At 42.6% G+C, this 17,743-nt stretch overlaps 2 protein-coding genes and 1 long non-coding RNA gene across 4 annotated transcripts; 1 reads left to right on the forward strand and 2 right to left on the reverse strand.

The window, feature by feature from the left end:
- Window positions 1–232: 232 nt before the first annotated feature.
- Window positions 233–14,870, reverse strand: tmem201 (transmembrane protein 201). Its single transcript, XM_052059779.1, has 11 exons — window positions 14,623–14,870; window positions 12,791–12,911; window positions 12,504–12,698; window positions 12,252–12,431; window positions 11,270–11,607; window positions 11,001–11,198; window positions 6,138–6,355; window positions 4,834–4,896; window positions 3,821–4,111; window positions 2,980–3,099; window positions 233–2,015 (listed from the first exon to the last, which is right to left on the reverse strand). Exons 1-11 carry the CDS (start codon window positions 14,721–14,723, stop codon window positions 1,870–1,872), a joined length of 1,971 nt encoding a protein of 656 aa, XP_051915739.1. The 5' UTR covers window positions 14,724–14,870; the 3' UTR covers window positions 233–1,869.
- LOC127596878 (uncharacterized) lies at window positions 10,367–12,155 on the forward strand. Of its 2 annotated transcripts, none has more exons than XR_007961575.1 (2): window positions 10,367–10,531; window positions 10,934–12,155. It is a non-coding gene; the product is annotated as an uncharacterized LOC127596878 (long non-coding RNA). The 2 variants fall into 2 exon arrangements; XR_007961574.1 differs by having other exon boundaries at window positions 11,032–12,155.
- Window positions 14,871–16,024: 1,154 nt separating the features above from the next.
- LOC127596868 (forkhead box protein E4-like) lies at window positions 16,025–17,304 on the reverse strand. Its single transcript, XM_052059838.1, has one exon. It carries the CDS (start codon window positions 16,912–16,914, stop codon window positions 16,264–16,266), a length of 651 nt encoding a protein of 216 aa, XP_051915798.1. The 5' UTR covers window positions 16,915–17,304; the 3' UTR covers window positions 16,025–16,263.
- Window positions 17,305–17,743: the final 439 nt, after the last annotated feature.

Below are 17,743 nucleotides of genomic sequence, written 5' to 3' on the forward strand. Positions count from 1 at the left end.
CAACATTCTGGTTTCTTGGAAGTAACATTTTAAATGTTCTGTAAAGCACTTGTTACAACTGTAGTCATTGTGAAAGTGCCATATAAATAAAGTTGTAGTGTAGTGTATTCCTTTAGTGTCGCTCCATCTAGTGGATGCATAACGCAACCGCAGCTGCTATTGTCACTTCTATTCTATGATAAAGCGGTGTGCCCGATATATGAAAACAGTTTTAAATTAGGCCAGTCATTGAAGGTGCGCCTGATACTCCGACGCGTCTTATCGTCCGGAAAATACGGTTATCAAGTGCAAATACATTCACAACGGAAAACTCCAAACGTGAAAGTGTTTCGTTTACTCTGGAGGCAGACAACTCCTGCCAAAATGTAGCCTGGCAAGCCGAAGCCACTTTCTTCCAAATGGAAGTGGTTCTGGAAAGCCAGCCCTGCACTGCGGCTCAGGCCCAGTTCAAAACTGTGCAATCAATTTTATCTATTTGCTGTGACGTATTTATTTTTGTGAACAAGGCCACGCTTCGGTGGAGGAAGTCCATTCCGCAAGAGACAATGGTTTGTTAATATCATTCAGCATTAAAATCGGCTTTAAATAACTAGAAACGAATAAGCAGCCGACGGCACTGGAAGCGTTAATTTTAAAACTTTTTTTTTTCGTGCCCGCTCTTCACTGATTTCGCTGTCTGCTCATGTTTGCCCCGCCTCAAAAATATGTGCGATGGGTCTATAAGCAATGATTGAGTCTGGATTTGCAGGCTAGCCAAAACGGGTGTTGACTGAATCCAAAAACAGTTAATTTTTTGCACTCAACTTCAGTTGCAGCTGACAAGTGCTTGACAACACTCACCACTTTACAGGGGCAAGAGAGAGCAATCGCATTCAGATAGTGTAAACCCTGTCTAAAGGAACTTTCTCCCCTCACATGAACGTAGTTTCATAGCACCAAAATGCCACAAGAGTGTATGAAAAGCAATTTACTTCTTTTACATTAGACGGTGCTTTGTCCAGAGCATAAAAACAGTGAAGTGAAATTTGTCAGTGAATAACAGATGAGAGGGTCCATAAAAAGATCCCCAAATCGTTACAGAGTAGCGAATTGCAGAGGCAGATGCTCCATTTTGTTCACCGCTGACCTCATTTTAATATAAATTTTAAAAAACGTTTATATTTTAATTACAGCGACATAGCGCTTGGAAGCTTTTATAAAAAGATATTAAGTTGAAATTCAACACAATCGGCCCTTTTGAAAAAAAAAATTGTTGAATTGTTTGCACGGTTCTCTCGGGCAGGTGTCCACTCTTTTTTTTCTTTTTTTTTACGCAGAGGACCGCTTTCACGTACGGACATATTTTAACGGACTGTCGAAGCCGCGGCACCACAAGACGGCGATCACCGTTGGCCCTCGCAAGCATTTGATGCGGCCGCTGCTGACTCGACTTCAAATAGAGGCTGGCCTGACCTATTCTGAGTGCACTAAAGCGCGGTGACCGACTTGAAGTGGAGCGCAATATTCCATTTCCTAGTCCTTCGGGTCACTGCTTTTACACACCCCTGACTACAACCCCAACCTCTTTGTTTTTTTTTTTTTTTAACCCATCTCAATTCAAAACAAACCCGAGCAACTGATGTTTCCACAAGTAGTCACTGTGACATTGCACCAGGTCAGGTCACACTGAAGGTGACGGTCCATAAGGGAGCAATGGTGCCAAAACGTTGCACACATGAGAAGTGCCAAGCGAAGCACATTCTTGCACGACACATCACCGCTGTCCATATTTATTTCCGGTGAAACCCTCGTACGCAAAAGCCGATTTTCATCGCATCTCCTAAAGCATGAGTCGTGGTTTGGGATAATCGAGAACCTTTTCAAAGCAAGTTACTGAAACCTTTTGGACCAGGGGAAGAGGAGTCGAAGGTTGTCCAGTGTTCCTCTCCAGTTGTAGGACATCCAGAGCGCAGCAAACAGCAGGTTGGTGCTCAGGCTGATGACTAAAAGCACCATCCAAACACAGCGTGTCGTATCTGCGCAAGACCAAGCAAATAAATCTTGAATATTATAAGGTGCTGAGATTTACGACAGGTCTCAAGATTGTTCAAACTCTTTAACGAGAAGGGAGCTATTTTCAACTTACTCCCAGCCAATGCATTCCTTTCAATTGCCATTTTTAGCGATGGGGAAAATGAGTTGGAGTAGGGAAGAAAAATAAAACATTCAACATTCTCAGGTCCACTGCATACTGTACATTTAAGAGGCTGCTTCTGTGATCAAGTTGGACAGTAAATGAGGAAATTTTTCCATAAGAAACTTTTCTTTTTTAATTTAGTTGAGCTATTTAGTACAACCTCCACAACATTTGACTACTGGAATTTACTGCAGACCAACACAGAGAACAAATTTGAGCGACTAACTCCTTCGGAAAAGAGCTTGAAAGAATTTTCTGTCTGTGTGTTTTTTGAAACACGTATTCCAAAAGATGAAGAACTTGAGATGTCTGTGGAGCAGATTTCAGGCCCGTAAGGGCCAACGGATTAACTGATCTCTACTCTTGTTTTTGGCTTCCCATTTGTATCGTTTGTGACAAGACAGAAGACCAAAAAAGTGCATACGCACTGTCCTAATACCCGTTTGTCTATGTTACTCTGGGGGGGTGGGGGGGGGTTGTAAGTGGGTTAGCCACAAAGTCACTCATGTGTGAACCCTGGCTTTATTTTATTTTTCAACTCCAAACCTTCATAAAACAACAATAAAACGGCCATTTGATGGAATATTTTTTTAGACCACTGGAAGACTAGCTGGTGCCAGTGGTGGCATTCATCTCAAGTTATGTGTTGTCTTTATTATTTTACTTTATGTTAACTGTTTTGTAAAGCGCTTTGTTACAGCTGCTGCTGTTGTGAAAGCGCTATATAAATCAGCATGTATTGTATTGTATTGTAAATCAATACATATATAAATAAACCAAGATCAGGTCCTTGATGAGCTTACTTTGTGAGGAGCGGCTGCTCTCTAGCAACCCGGTCACCGAGCCAGCCAGTGACGTTAAAGACCCAGAAGTGCTGCTGGCTTTCTCCTTCACACTGCTGTCTTCGTGTATTGAAGTCAAATCTGGAACGGGATGACATAAAGACAGTCACTTGTATTTAAATGAGCCTTTGTTAGCAGACCAAGCCATTGGCATTTGGCAGGCCCTAAATAACACAACAAGACATTTAATCAAAATCTTACGCACGTCTTGTACGGTGAGTTTTTGAACGCGGCCGCCAGAAATAGCTTCTTTTCTTTTTTTTTGCATTATTATATGCGACCCGGTGGTCCAGTGGTTAGCGCGTCGACCTCACAGTGCAGAGCTACCAGGTTCAATTCCAGCTCTGAGCTCCCTGTGTGGAGTTTGCATGTTCTCCCCGGGGCTGTGTGGGTTTTCTCTGGGTACTCCGGTTTCCTCCCACATTCCAAAAACATGCATGGCAGGCTGATTGAACACTCTTAAATTATCCCTAGGTGTGAGTGTGAGCGCGGATGGTTGTTCGTCTGTGTATACCCTGCGATTGGCTGGCAACCGGTTAGGGGTGTCCCCCCCCGCCTACTGCACGAAGACAGCAGGGATAGGCTGCAGCACCCCCTGTGACCCTCGTGAGGATAAGCGGATCGTAAGAAATGAATGAATGAATAATATGCAGAATGAGATGTGGCACTGGGATACACGCCTACAAAATGTGAGCCGTTGTGTATGAAACTATCCTCAAATGGCAACAGTGCTTTTATAATGTCCACTAGGAGTCTGAATGAATGAATGCCCAACACTGCTTTGGCTCTACTCACTACTCACCACTCTGGCTCGAGAAAAGCGGTACATCTGGCGAAAGGCGACTGCTGTAAATCAAGGTCTGGTCCGTGAGGAGAACCTGTGACGGGGACACCGGCGGGGACCTGAAAGTGGACGGCGTCTTGTTGGAGTGCATCGTGGCTTTACTCCGACGAAGGTTGAGGCGTGCCGGGCTGATGAGAGGACGACTGTGTCTGTCCGAGCCCGAGCTGGATGTCGAGGAGCCATCAACCGAGGGAGTCGGCGAGAGGCCGGGCGATGATGGGCGACTCCATGATTTCATTGAAAAGTAGTCTGGAGCAAACAGGGGTGACGAGAAAACAAAATGAACGTATTGACATGTCATGGTCCTCCCTCGAGTTTCTTGATGTCAAGTTGACGACCCTGAAAAAGCAACTTGTGGTCTCAAGCCCATTGCACACATGCAGCCCAAACGCGGCTGAACTTGACAACTACTAACACAACTAGGAAGAGTCACAACCACACAATTGGTGATGGATACTAACTTGTTGCGATGGGGAAACTGCGCCCCCTGGCCTTTGGAGGCTGCATGACACTTTTTAAAGAAAGCAGCCGACTTGACAGGACAAGAATAGCAGCTTCTTCATGGGAAAATGAGCCGGATTTGGAGTCTTTTGGGGGGTGGGGGTGGGGGGGTTAATTGTTGGTAGCTGCACTTTGTATGCAGTGATGGTTATTTTTAAAGTGCTCTATAAATGGAGTTGGGAATAAGCATGGCCCGAAATAAGGCATTTAATAAAATGGCACATTCAAGGATTATTATTGTTTTTTTTAAAGAGTAGAACGGAAAAATGAAGTTGAAGATGCCCTGTATTCTTAACAGCCATCTGCTTGTACAATTGTTAAGTGTCTTAAATGGAAAACGAATTTAACAGAGGTTTTATGATGGGGGAGTTGGCGACTTTGAATTTGCATTATTTCTAATGAAAAACATTTTGTCTCAAAATCAACCAACTCCGCAGAGGAGACTATGGTCTACCTTTGCTTTTCAATACCTGAGGGAGGGGAGTCTTTGTAGACTGAGGCTGGTCTGCTTCCGCTGAACAAGTAGCCTGAATCTGAAAAACAAGAATGAGACCTTTGTAATGTCACCACTTCACTTTCAGCAGTTCTTAGTGATAGTGATAGGTTCCAGGAACAAGGTTTTCAACGTGGACAGGACACGTTGAGATGGTCAGGCAAAATGTAATCTTTTTACCCCTCCTAGTGGCAGAACAAAATAATGCAGCCTTTCAGCATTTCAGCATTTCTTGCTGAAGCAGATTGAAATTCAGGAAGTCGAGGTGATGGACAGACACCTTCATGCGGTCAACTAGTTTGAGCAGCAACCTAAAAATATATCTTCACACTGCATACTCGGTTACTGCCGTACTTGCTGGTTTTCCATGAGGGTTCTATAATTTTCATCCAGACGTAACAGAAATTTCGGACTTTACCGTTGCGTTAGCATGGGTTAATGAGGGGCTACCAGCAGGGCAAAGCAAAATATTTGGAAATGTATTTCAGTGAGAGCCAAATATAACTATTTTAAAAGTGATTTTAACAAAATTTCAGTACAATAAGCCTCTGAATGTATTTTTAAAATTTAGTTTGTGATAATACTCACCATTAATATGAATGGTTTTCCGTTCCTCACGATTGCTAAAAATCCAGCACAACTATCGGAATGAAAGTCAGCTTGCCGGGTCGATACACAAAGTGCCGGCAAGCTTGCACACTGCTCAGTAACTTGCACGCTTCCTTTCTGCTCTCGCACAGTATTTTGCACGGGGCGTGTCTCAGTGCCGCTCTGCATTTGACCGTTTCATCGATGGTATTTTGTCATTGCAAATCATAAACACCGTAGAACCTCTTCTCTCCAGGAAGGCAAATAATTCGGTCCATTCGTCCTGAAGTCTACCAAACTCGTGATCTTTTTTTCTTTTCGCCATCTTATTCCCTTAGGATTAGCTTTGAGCTAATGGCCGAGCGGGTTGATTCAAAAGGGGGCGTCCAAGTGTTTCCACAGCAACGGCAACGTTGGCCAGTATCATCCAATCAAAATGGCTCCTGGAGCCAACTGCAGCCCGAACAGGAAATGAGCCGTGAAAAATCGATCGATGGATGCATTAATAAACAAGCGAGATTTTTTATTTTTTTTAATCTGAGCCAAAGAGCCATATATGGCCCGCGAGCCATAGGTTCCCGACCCCTGGACTGAATGTTTCAACTTGAGCACAAATTTGCCGATACCAGTACCGATACTGGCCCATATATCGAGGACCCCATTTAGGTGAAATAAAAATGGAAAAATTGCTACCCGTCGTGGTGAAGGTGGAGATGGTACCAAGGCAGAGGGCGTTCTTGAGACGGCGCGGCAGAGAGGAGAGCGAGCCCTTGGGCTTCGGGGGACTCTTTTGGTGGTTTATGAGCTTGGAGATGTTGGGAGGAGGTGCGGGGATGAAGGAGCGGATCATTTCGGGGGTAAGCAAAGCGGGCTCGTTGCTCAGGGAGCGCATGGAGGAATCCGGGAGGTTTCTGCAAAACAAGAGCAGTGACAGTCTACTGACCTGCAACTGAAACGGTCAACCAAATAGGGCGGCAACTGATAGAATTGAGCAGAAAGAATAAAGTGTTTGGGTTATTTGTCGTACTTTCTTACTCGTAACATTTGACCTGCGACTGTAGGAAATTGCTGCAGACTACTAAGACAACTTTGGCACACAGTATTTGTTTTATGCGTGCGCAGATGTCAATTCACATAGTTCTGTCTCACTTGTAGCAGTACGTGTCCTGCTAATATGCAGATATATCGAGAAACGACATAAAATGTTACAGACAAGGCAGGTTGTCCTACTCGAACTCTGAATTGTTTTACTTGGGAGGGTGAGGGGCATTAGATAAGATAAGAAAACCTTTATTAATCTCGTAATGGAAAAATTCCCAATTCACAGCAGCAAAGTTATGAAAGGAAGAAGTAGAACAACAAAATATAGGAGCTGCTGGAAAGGCAGCCACTCTCGCGGTGCCATTTTGAAGTGAAAATAAAAATAACACAACACGACACATTGGACACAGACAGTCGTGCAATCACCACTTTTCTGCATACACTTTGTTGTCTGAAGCAGTTATAGATGAAAGAGGAGAGGAACAAAGTGTCATTTCACCAGTGGATCAGAGATGTCATGCTGAAAATGTGCACGTTTGCTACAAGCTGAGTTTTGAAAGCAAACGCGAAGCTGTCGCGTCCATTGACGTAAAGAGATTAGTGGGTCTCAAAGAAAGCTGTCAAGGATATTGAACATATGCTCAAAAGGCATCGCGCAAAAGTTAGGGGCCAAATGTTGCCGCCGCAGCTGTGAACCAGAAAGCAGCAGCTGCACGTGCATGCACATCAAAGCAGCATCACACAATGAGGTCATCTAATAAGCCACGTGTGACCGTTATTCGGTGGCAGTTAAGTCTGAGCTCAAGTCAAAGACGCCAATTGATGTTTTCAATAATTATTTGAATTTGCATACACCGGACTTTAAAAATTAAAATAAAAAAAGGGGGACACGAACTGACATAAGCTGTTTATTATATATACACACAGCAAAAAAAATCCTACAAAGTCTTAAATAACAGAAGACTGGAAAAAAATTAATAAATCAGACTTCAGTGTGCAAACACTTTCCAAACAGCTGAAAAATACAAGCCTTGACAATCGGTGACACCGCATATTCCAGCAAGATGTTTAGACTTTTTGGACTCCCATTTGAGTTTGTTTCAAGCCAACAATCACAGTGCTCCATTGTTGCCAATTTACTACTTGCTTTAAATAAATAAATATTATGAGAGAACGTTCAACTCTTGCAAGAATGAATAAACATGATAAATATGATAATTATTTGTGGATTAAGTTACTATGAAAAATAAAATAAGATCCAAGCCTCGTAGTTGAGAACAATAACTGAAGTCCAGCAAATGATTTCAAAATAAAACAATATATTGCAGGCCACGAGAGACAGCAGCTGCGAGGAGGGTCTCAGACCATCGTACTTCCCTTCATATGTGGGATTTTGACACTTGCTTTACACAAATATTACTTTATTTTCAGGGTGTCCAAAAGACTTCACATAATGTTCTGGACTATTCATGTTACAGTGCTATACAAAAAAAAAAAAAGAGTAAAACACAAATATTGGCCTATGAAGCTGTGGCTACATTTGAAAAAAGTAGTGCATTTCAAGACACATGCTTATCCCACACAACATCACAACTAAAACCGGTGTTACCTCAGGTCATTGTTTCCCAACCTTTGAGCCAGTGCACCCATTTTACAAAAAAAAAAGTCTCAAGACTTAACTCTCACAAGACCAAACAAAAAAAATTAAAAATCCTGAAATAATGATGATTCCCGCCTCCCCCTTCCTCCTGAATCGAACTACTCGGTATCTTATGCCGGCCTGTTTATTTGAACACCAAGCCAATATACTTCCAAAAAGCCACACCACATTGAGTCTGTCGTATGAATGGCGACAAGTGGATACACAGGTTGATTGTGCATTCTGTCATCGAATAAATAGAGCATTTCATGGTTCTGTCTTTCACTGTATGTGGCTGGCACCGATAGATGACCAAAAATATCTTGCAATCCATGATGTACATTTCAGGCCACACTTGGTGGAATTGGTTCATTTCCTGAGGCACCCCGGATGATCTCTCGCAGCTAACTTGCGTGCCGCAGCACCTTGGTTGGGAATCATTGCCTCAGATTGTATGCACCGGGGGAGAGTGGAACATGTGACATCAAAATCGAGCAAGTGGACAGTGACAAAGGGCTGAAAGTGAAGGCACACACCAGCCAAAGGAGCCATTGTGATAAAAAGATCAACCTGTGCCTGTGGTTAGAAATCCCACTTGCACAGCTTTTTGAAGTACTACTTGGTGTGTGTGATTAGGTACACGTTGTAATATTGCTTTCGGGTTACAGTCCTATCACTTGGGTTCTCTTCTCCCAATTTGCCCAGACAAAAGATTGAACAATGCTGAGGGAACACTCCGTAGAGATGCTTTGCTCATCCATGACACAATTATCCTGATGGGCCACATTTTTTTTTATGTTGAGTTACTTGGCAGCAGTGGCCATTTTTGTACAGGTCCCACCCATTTCTGAAGAGTGGCGTTTGATTAAATTGGGGGAAGTACAGTATGTCGTGGTCATAAGGTGGATGGCCTTTATCATGGCTGCAATGCTGAACGTGGCAAACCAGTGCCATGTGATTGGCTGAGTAGATATTGATGCACATTTATGATCGGTTGAGCAGGTTGGACCTTATGAAGTGCCCAGTGAGTGTTTTTCATTTTTACATCGATGAACAGATGGGGAAAGAAAATAGTCCAAGTGGCTACAAAGCAATGGCTGGTATGTGGAGGACACAATGAATAGACAGTCATGGCTACATTCAGACATTGAACAGTAAAGAGGGGGGAGAGAAAAAAGAAAAGAAAAAGAAACTGCTGGGCGCCTAGAAAGAGGGACACATCAATTCCTTTTCCAAAAGGCTTTCAAATGCTGATGATCCAACAACATCACCATTTTATTCAACTACAGTGCAGCATAATATCAACAGCAAATTCGCAGGAGAGATAATATAAGGTACTCCAGTGAGAATTAAAAGTACTAAATTGACGTGGCATTTTTACAGAATACGTTAAAAGATGAGCTGCTGTTACAATCACAAGCTTTCCCCCTCCATCATTTCATAAAGATTGAGCTAAGTGGCGCGCGTGGAGAACAAAGTTTCTGATTAACAGAAATTCCGTATACCATGCTTATTATCTCGACGAGTGATTTATGGATTAAATATTGTTCCACTGGTGCCGCTGGTCAATTGTCGTGTTTGAACAGTGATACAAGGCGACCCCCCCCACCCAAAAAAAGGTGATATTTATAGTTCACGGCATAAGGAAATTATGTGGCACAAATACTTTATAGTGAGCGTAAAAATGCTACAGGTCTTACAAGAAATGTTAAAAATAAATTACATTCTCAAAGCTGACAATGATTTTAAATGACATGAGGTGGGCTGTTATGGAATAGGGCAAGTGCACTATAAAATAATATTTACTGATTATGTCTACTGCTGTATGTTCTAACTTGCTCACAAATTTGGGTGACGTCTTCGTTACCACACCCTTTATAACAAGTTTACGAGCTATTTATTTCATTCTGTGCGTGTCTAGGTTTGTTCCACATGATGATGCTGATGATGTAAAAACCAAGCAACGCACAGCTTCAAGTCATTTGCTATTTCTAAGTACCGTATTTTTGGGACAAGTCCCATCTATTTTGTATTTTGACTGGTTTTGCGACTTGCACTCAGGTCCAACTTGTGCAATTAATATGATTCGAATTTTCAGATTCAAATCTCGCACTCACTCCATTTCAGAAGGTGGCGGTGGTAATGCGTCAAAGCAATTTGCCAATCGCCAAAAGAAAGCAGAAATAGAAACGGAATGAAAAAAGGAAGAAGAAACGGAAGTTGTAATAGTCATGGCAACCCATGTGTGACGCAAGTTGTTAGTTTGCTGCCGCTTCTCACGGAAATACATGAAGAGAGTCTCTCTCCCAGCTATCTTGCTAGAATTTTCTCTTTACAGCACCAAATGGCAGAAAAACCAATGAGGATTTGACCTTTGGCCACAATGCATCATGGGATCCTAGTTAAGGTAAGCCATTTTAAACTAAAAAGAAAAACGTGTTCGAAGCAAAAGTTTTGAATCCAACCAGAACTTGTTCACTGTGGTCAACAGAATTCAGTAACAGGAATTTTTGACTCAAGTTCAAGCGCGAATGTTTTCGCTCTTTTGTAAAAAAAAAAAAAAATCCCTAGAAATGTGATATAGTCCTGGGTGACATACAGATCCATGTTCTTCTTTATGCTTTTTTTTTGTTTTTTTACTGTTGTGGCTCAAAGTCCGGAGTAACTTCTAGTCCAAAAATTACAGCAAGTCCTATTTGTAAAAACATTGGGTAATCTACACAAGGAGTATTTAAGGTTGACGGTGAGGTTGTTTTGTGTCCCACTCAAAAGTCACCCACATTTCTGCATGATTCTGGTTTTGTGAAAGATGAAGAAAGAATGCGAAGAAGCAACAATAACCATCTTGCAAAGTACATCAGCGCTCAGATTCTGACCTTCGATGTCTGCCTCTTCGTTGACTCAAAGGGTTGCGTGTGGCTACGGCGGCGGCAAAGCTGACAAGGCAACACAACACGGTGGTGACGTGTGTGGCAGGCCAGCTGGAGGCGTCATCCTCGACGTACGCTGCCAACAGGTGCCAACAACAAACCAGGAACCACAGCACCGAAGACACAATATCAATTCTCCTCAACCTGATAATCACACCAGATGAAAAGTTGACTTTTCCTCCTCAAACAGATATTCGCAGCAGAGTGATACTAACCTGGCCGCTCCTGCGAATAGGAGACCAATGAGGCACGATGACAGGCCGACACAAATGACCGCCACCTGATGAGCTTGTCCGAAGAGCAACAAGAGCTTGGCATTGTCTACGAGTGTAACCGGGAGGAGGTCCAGCAGACTCTGCCATGGCTGTGTGACTCCATCGCTGCCATTTTTGGTGGCGGACACGTTGTGGGCGATTGATTGGGAATGATTTAGTCCTCCGTTTGAAGTCTGCTGGTCAGCAGAGAAAGTCAAAGCGAGCAGAAGAGCACAAACGAGGAACGAGAGACATCTGAGCAAGACGACAGCCAGAGGACAGGATGCAGAGAGGGAGCCCTGTAAGCGAGATAGAACTTCATGGATTAGAAAATAAGTAGTCAAATTTCCAGGGCAGAAATGTAACGATGCTAACAATTTAAAGATGGCCCCGTTTCCTGCGAAAGGTAAAAACTTTAACTGCTTCCAACTGATACCAAGCACAATTTTAAAATCACCTTTTGCAGGCCACAAAACAGATCGGCAGGACAAATACGGCTCACGGGTCTCAAATTTTACACGTGTCCTCGATTTATTTACACTATAGGGTTCAGATGCCATAATTACAAATGCAGTGTGACATCTTTACATTGGAATCAGGGCTCTTCCAAATGTAGATAAAATCCTATACTTAATGCATACCTGCCGAGATGAGCGCAAGAAACGCTTTGTCAATGCAAACTTCATTGAAATAGTAAACCCAAACATAATTACATCTGAACAACAGTGAAAAACTAAACAAAAATGATGTTTCACTAATTCCGTGCCAGAAAAAAAAACAGCAGTGTTATACCTCCGATCACTTGAAATGTACTGTAAATAGAAGCCCCCCCCAAAAAAAACAAAAATATATATCTTAGGCACCGGGGCACTTGGATGTGAAATGTAAATCTATTTCTAGATCATACCTATTGACACATTAATTTTTCATGGTCTGCACATACCTTTATAAAGCCCTTCAGAGACTCTTGAGTGTGTCTAAGATGATTGGTGAGCACAATGGACCGAAGCTGGCGGTTCTGATATTTAATGTAATATTCTACAGCTGCCTGACAAGGCCTGCATAGTTTGTAGTGCTCCTCCAAGTGACACTTGTAAGCGTCAATCTCCTCGTCGTAGTTCCCCTACCGAATTAAAAACAAAAGGATTCATGTCTCCAGGCTGGACAACAGCAAAGCCAGCATTTTAATACATACATCATCCTTTGGTATGAAAGAAGCCAGCAGCCTGATTTTAGTTGACTGGTTATGGTTGCACTTCCTGCACAGGAGCATCTTGGAGTTTACCCACTGCATGGTGCCAAGAGACACCCGAGTAGGAATACTGCCAGACACTCCATGGTTCAGATCCTCTGTGTACTGGGCCGGAATGGGCTTGTTGTAGTCGCCATTCTGATATCAGGACAAACAAATGTTATGGAATACAACACCTACAAATTATAGTTCTTGTGCCAAGAGTGTTATGAAGCGTGCGGGAAACTTACATCCTGAAATCCATTGTACTGGTCACAGCTGGGGCAGTCCCAACAGTTCCTGTTGCCGTATGGAACTACTGTGTCCTGATTGCAGAACCAACAGTTCACTGTAGCATTCCGGGGCTTTTTCCTATGAATTGATCAAAGTTTGAAAAACATGTTGACACCATTGGAAAGAGAGCAGAAACCTGTGGCTATAAAACATGGCAAGGAGTTGTTGGAGTTAAGTTTCTGGTTTCAAAGGGTTAAAGGCTATGGCTCGCTGCTTTGTAAACATTTTGTTGTGTGTGGGGGTGGGGGAGAGACAAGGAGACACATTACTCTCTATCATCTCCTCATCTCATCATTCAATGCGGTGTTTGCCAATCTTGACTGAGCCAAGGCACATGTTTCACATTGGATATTGAAAAAGAAAGTGGATACAAGGGTTTAAAAAATGTATCTTCTGTCATCTAGTATGAGAACCTTTGATTGTTTTTTTTCCCCAAGATGGTGCCCGAGTAGGCAGCCTTTGGCAAGTGCTCTTCAAGAGCCTTGCTTTTTTGTTCTTTTTTGGTGTTTTTGTCTTTTGTTTTGTCACATGTTGTTTGTGGTTTCATCATGCGGACCTGATATGGACTGTTTTCAGCGTTTTTTGGCCACGACATTCGTCAAAAGAGAAGTATCTGGGCTTGGTGGTTGCGTCTTCTCGGCAGCACGCCTGTGCCAGCACAAATTTTCATTGGGGAGGGATGTCTGCGCCATTGACTGTCGGTGCTGGACAGACCTGGGGCGCTTGTGTTTTTTGCGCCTGTAATGGGCAGCATTTTTCACAACCCCGTTTTGTTCAGTGGCTATGTCGGCGCTGTTGGACGGTCGGCGTTGGTGCGTCTGAATGGATGGCTGCTGAAGTTGAGGATGAGGAGAGAGGAGCGTTGGCGCACAAATGCACATTTGTAACCGCGAGTCGCCGCTTGGAATTGAAATGGATTTCCATGGGACAGGAGAGGTGAACCTATCTCTTTTTTCGTCAATGAATGCTACAGCTTCTTGTTGACTTTGAAACTTAGCTTGTAGCCGACGTGTGCACATTCTGAGCATGACGTCTCTGATCCACCGGTTAAAGGAAACTTTGATTCTCTCCTCTTTCATCTCAAACTGCTTCGAACAACAAAGCGTGTGATAGAAAAGTGGTTAGAACTGCACGACTGTCCGTGTTTTATGTTATGTGTTGTGTTTACCATTTTACTTTATGTTAACTGTTTTGTTAAGCGCTTTGTTACAGCTGCCGCTGTTGTGAAAGCGCTATATAAATCAGCATGTATTGCATTGTATTGTATTATGACTGTTACTATATGTGGTTGGTATAGATGGATTGACAAAACATTTTTGGACGTGTCCGGTATCGATTTTCTCATCGTGGCACAGTTTGAGCACAGGTGACACACACTCGACCCGCGCTTAATAAGTTGCGGCCCCTCTTTAAATTGCTTGTTTATATTTGACGCGAGTTGTCTCTCCAGGTTCCCACGGTCGAGTTCGAGGGTGGGGATGTCTTGATCAAAGACATTGACGGACCCTTTTCTGTCTAAATAATTGGCAATGGAAACTTTCCCACGGTACACTTGATCACCTCTCACGGTGCACTAATGTGCGACAGCACACTGGTTGGTAATCACTCATTTAATTCATCTCCACACGATCATGGTGACAGGACGCAAGCTCATATAAATCTACAAGGTAATATAAACATCAGTCAAAGAGTCATTATTGAGCTACATGAACATAACTTAATGTTCAAAATAATAGCTTTGTTATTTGCATGTTAGAACGAGTGGACGTTCAAAGTCGGGCCATGTTACCTGTTAGCAAGCTTGTAGATGAGCACGCCGCCGGCCACGAACGCTGTGGCGCTGTACAGCACTTGAGGATAGAGCTGCAGAAGGTCGTTGAACGTCTCCATTGCACGAACAGAAAAAAACGCTTGGAAAAAGAAATTGTAGACGTGTCTGTGTTTAAGTGTTTTTAATGTGTATGAAACACCCCAAATCAAATCGGGGCAACAAAGCCTCCCTTTTGTCAGGGCTCATGTGACGGAAACGGAAATGCGTCATCGCCAGGCCGCTTTCCAATAGGATCCGATATTCCAACTACGTTCATAAAACGTGTTTGTTCCACATGTATAAAATGAAGTTAGTTCATAACATATAACCAACTAATTTAAGATTAGATTTAAGATTCATCAAGAGCGTGAAACTCATCTTTTCTATGGTTGTCTCATTCGTATACAGTACCTGCAAGGTCTGGGGAAAATATTATACATATTGAAGGTAAAAATATTATCAAAAAAATATTGTGTTGATTACAAAGTTGCAGAAATTTGCAATGTTGTTGGTCTTGTTATTCTGTGAGGGAAATTTCATATTCACAAAGCCAATTTCCATGCGTTAAGGTTATTTTTTGATGAAGCATGATTGTTGTATTTGAGTCTCCCATTTCCTCAAAGATATGAAAAGCGAAACGACTTTTGACATGAACAGCGTTTTTTATTTCAAATCTGTAAATAACTTGTTTAAAAATGTTCATTTACTTAAATGTTGTTACTGAGTCATCTTTCTTTATGATGTAATTGAAATGAATGTCTTGATTGATTGTATATACTGTACTGTATTTCTTTTGTCTGTTGTCATTCGTTGTTATTTTGACAAAGTATGTGTGACTGAATTGTCAAAATGAATCAACTGTATGACGAATAAAATAATATTCGTGATACTTGATTATTTCAATCATGAAACGTACACAATTTCAAATATTTGCTGCAATAATTACATTTTTAAATCATTGTATTATAATTAAGAATCGAATCAATCAAGCTATATTGCGGAGCCCCTAAGGTAACATGGAAGAAAAAGAAAATTGCATTCTCTCACAAAGTTCTTCCTTTAAAAGGAATTATATTTGAAGGAGGAGTATTTTGCTTGTGGACTCAGTAAAACCAATGTTACGCATTTGCGTCTTCCTTGTCTCGGTGTTTAAATTAAACTCAATCTGAGGTTAGGCTGTATATAGACCTTTTTTGAATGGGGGGGGGGGTATTACTGTACCTTGCAATTATCTTTCGTACATTCAATCCGAAAAATAATATAAATACTAATACCCCACTAACCCGTCTAATAGTGCTAAACGTTGAACAGAGAAAGAAATTAATGTAAAGTGTGTAACAGGTTTCAATGATGGTCTGCGTGATTCAAAAAAGGTAAACCGTAACTATCCAAAAACACGTTTATTCAACAGACGATGAATTTTACATCAAGTAAACCTTTTTAAGTGTGCTTAAACCGTTGCGCAGAAGCCAACGAACATAAATAAACATCAGAATATGAACAAAGTTGGCTATAAAACATTTCGAAAATCCAAGCACAAAAATACAAAAATAACATTTGGCAGTTCTACTGATTTTCCGAGGGGGTCAGCATTTAATGGTCATTTACTGCTCAAATTGCTCAACGTTGCCCCATGCCGGGGAAATATTGGTAGACCCACTGCCCCATCTCCGTGTCGAAGGTGGAGTTCACGGTGCCGTGCCGATACAGGTCCTGCGGCAGCAGAACCGGCTGCTGGTGGTAGACGGGGAAGTGCACAGAGGGGAAGGAAAGCGGCATTAAATAGGGGCTCACCGGAGGGGAGTCGCTGAAGCCGGTGTGGTGCTGAAGCAGCTGACCCGTTTGGTAGAAACTCGGTTGCGGGGAGGTGGGCTGGCTCACGGTCCACAAGGAGCTCCTGTACGTCGTCGGGTAGTTCGGGTAGGTCGAACTCGACAGGTTACTTAGAGGTCTCCTCACGCTCTGACGACGACGCCGCAACTTGCTCTCCTCGAATATGTCCTCGAAGGGTCGATCCAGCGTCCAGTAGTTGCCCCTCTTCCCGTAGCTCTTCCTTGGGACCTTGACGAAGCAGTCATTCAGGGACAAATTATGTCGGACGCTGTTTTTCCAGCCTTTTTCGTTGCTCTGATAAAAGGGGAAGTTGGATGTGATGTAGTCGTAAATGCCGCTTAGAGTTTCCCTCTTGAAGGAGCTGTTATCAATGGCCATGGCGATGAGAGCAGCGTACGAATAGGGCGGCCTCTTCCCGCGGCAATTTTCCTCCTCCATGCCCGGTACCTTTGGTTTACAGGCCGGGTCGAAGTGAATCTGATGTCCGGTATCGATTTGCTAATTTTGCTCGATTTGCCGTGGCGTAACGCGTCTTCGAAGCCCACAGGGAATAATGCGCGGTAAATAAAGTTTGAGCACAGGTGCCGCACACTCGACCCGCCCTTAATAAGTTGCGGCCCCTCTTTAAATTGCTTGTTTATATTTGACGCGAGATGTCTCTACAGGTTCCCACGGTCTAGTTCGAGGGTGGGGATGTCTTGATCAAAGACATTGACGGTCCACGGGTTTCTTCTTTTTAACTTTTACGTGCAAAAGAAGTGTGCACACACACGCTCACACATACTCAGCAATGTATGCATGTGTTTGACTGAAGAAATTATAATTCTTCTGTTTTAATTCTTAACCAACTCAGTTTCCCCATCACTGGTGAGCTTTTATTTATTGTATTTTTTGGTGGGGGAATAGATCCATGCACTTCTCATGTTTTACTTGGAGGTAAATAGTACATGCTGGTACCTACACACACCTTTTTTTTAAGACAATGAGTGTTTTCTCAAGTCTTGTTCCCGCTCTCATACAATAAATTGTTCCCAGGAGAGCAAAAAAAGATATTGGAGACAATTAACTTCAAAGATGGGAGCTCGTTTGCTCCTCTCTGCAAGCAGACAATCATATTATAAACTATTTCGACATCCACTCAACATCAAAACATGAGCTCTTAACTGGTGAGAGCAATTATTGGGGGTACGGAAACGTTGACCTTTTAAACTCGAGTAAATCTTCAACCGTTTTAGAGACCCTTTTCAATAAACGCTATCACATTTTG

The sequence above is a fragment of the Hippocampus zosterae genome, chromosome 2 (genome assembly GCF_025434085.1).
Source record: "Hippocampus zosterae strain Florida chromosome 2, ASM2543408v3, whole genome shotgun sequence".
Taxonomy (NCBI): Eukaryota; Metazoa; Chordata; class Actinopteri; order Syngnathiformes; family Syngnathidae; genus Hippocampus; species Hippocampus zosterae.

Excerpts from the sequence above, each read along its gene's own strand:
- tmem201 (XM_052059779.1), bottom strand. The coding sequence starts at position 14,723 with ATGGAGACGTTCAACGACCTTCTGCAGCTCTATCCTCAAGTGCTGTAC. Across the intron at positions 12,699-12,790 it reads AGTACAATGGATTTCAGGAT|AATGGCGACTACAACAAGCC; the intron begins GTAAGTTTCCCG and ends TCCTGATATCAG. Across the intron at positions 6,356-11,000 it reads CGAAGAGGCAGACATCGAAG|AAACCTCCCGGATTCCTCCA; the intron begins GTCAGAATCTGA and ends CTTGTTTTGCAG.
- LOC127596868 (XM_052059838.1), bottom strand. The coding sequence starts at position 16,914 with ATGGAGGAGGAAAATTGCCGCGGGAAGAGGCCGCCCTATTCGTACGCT.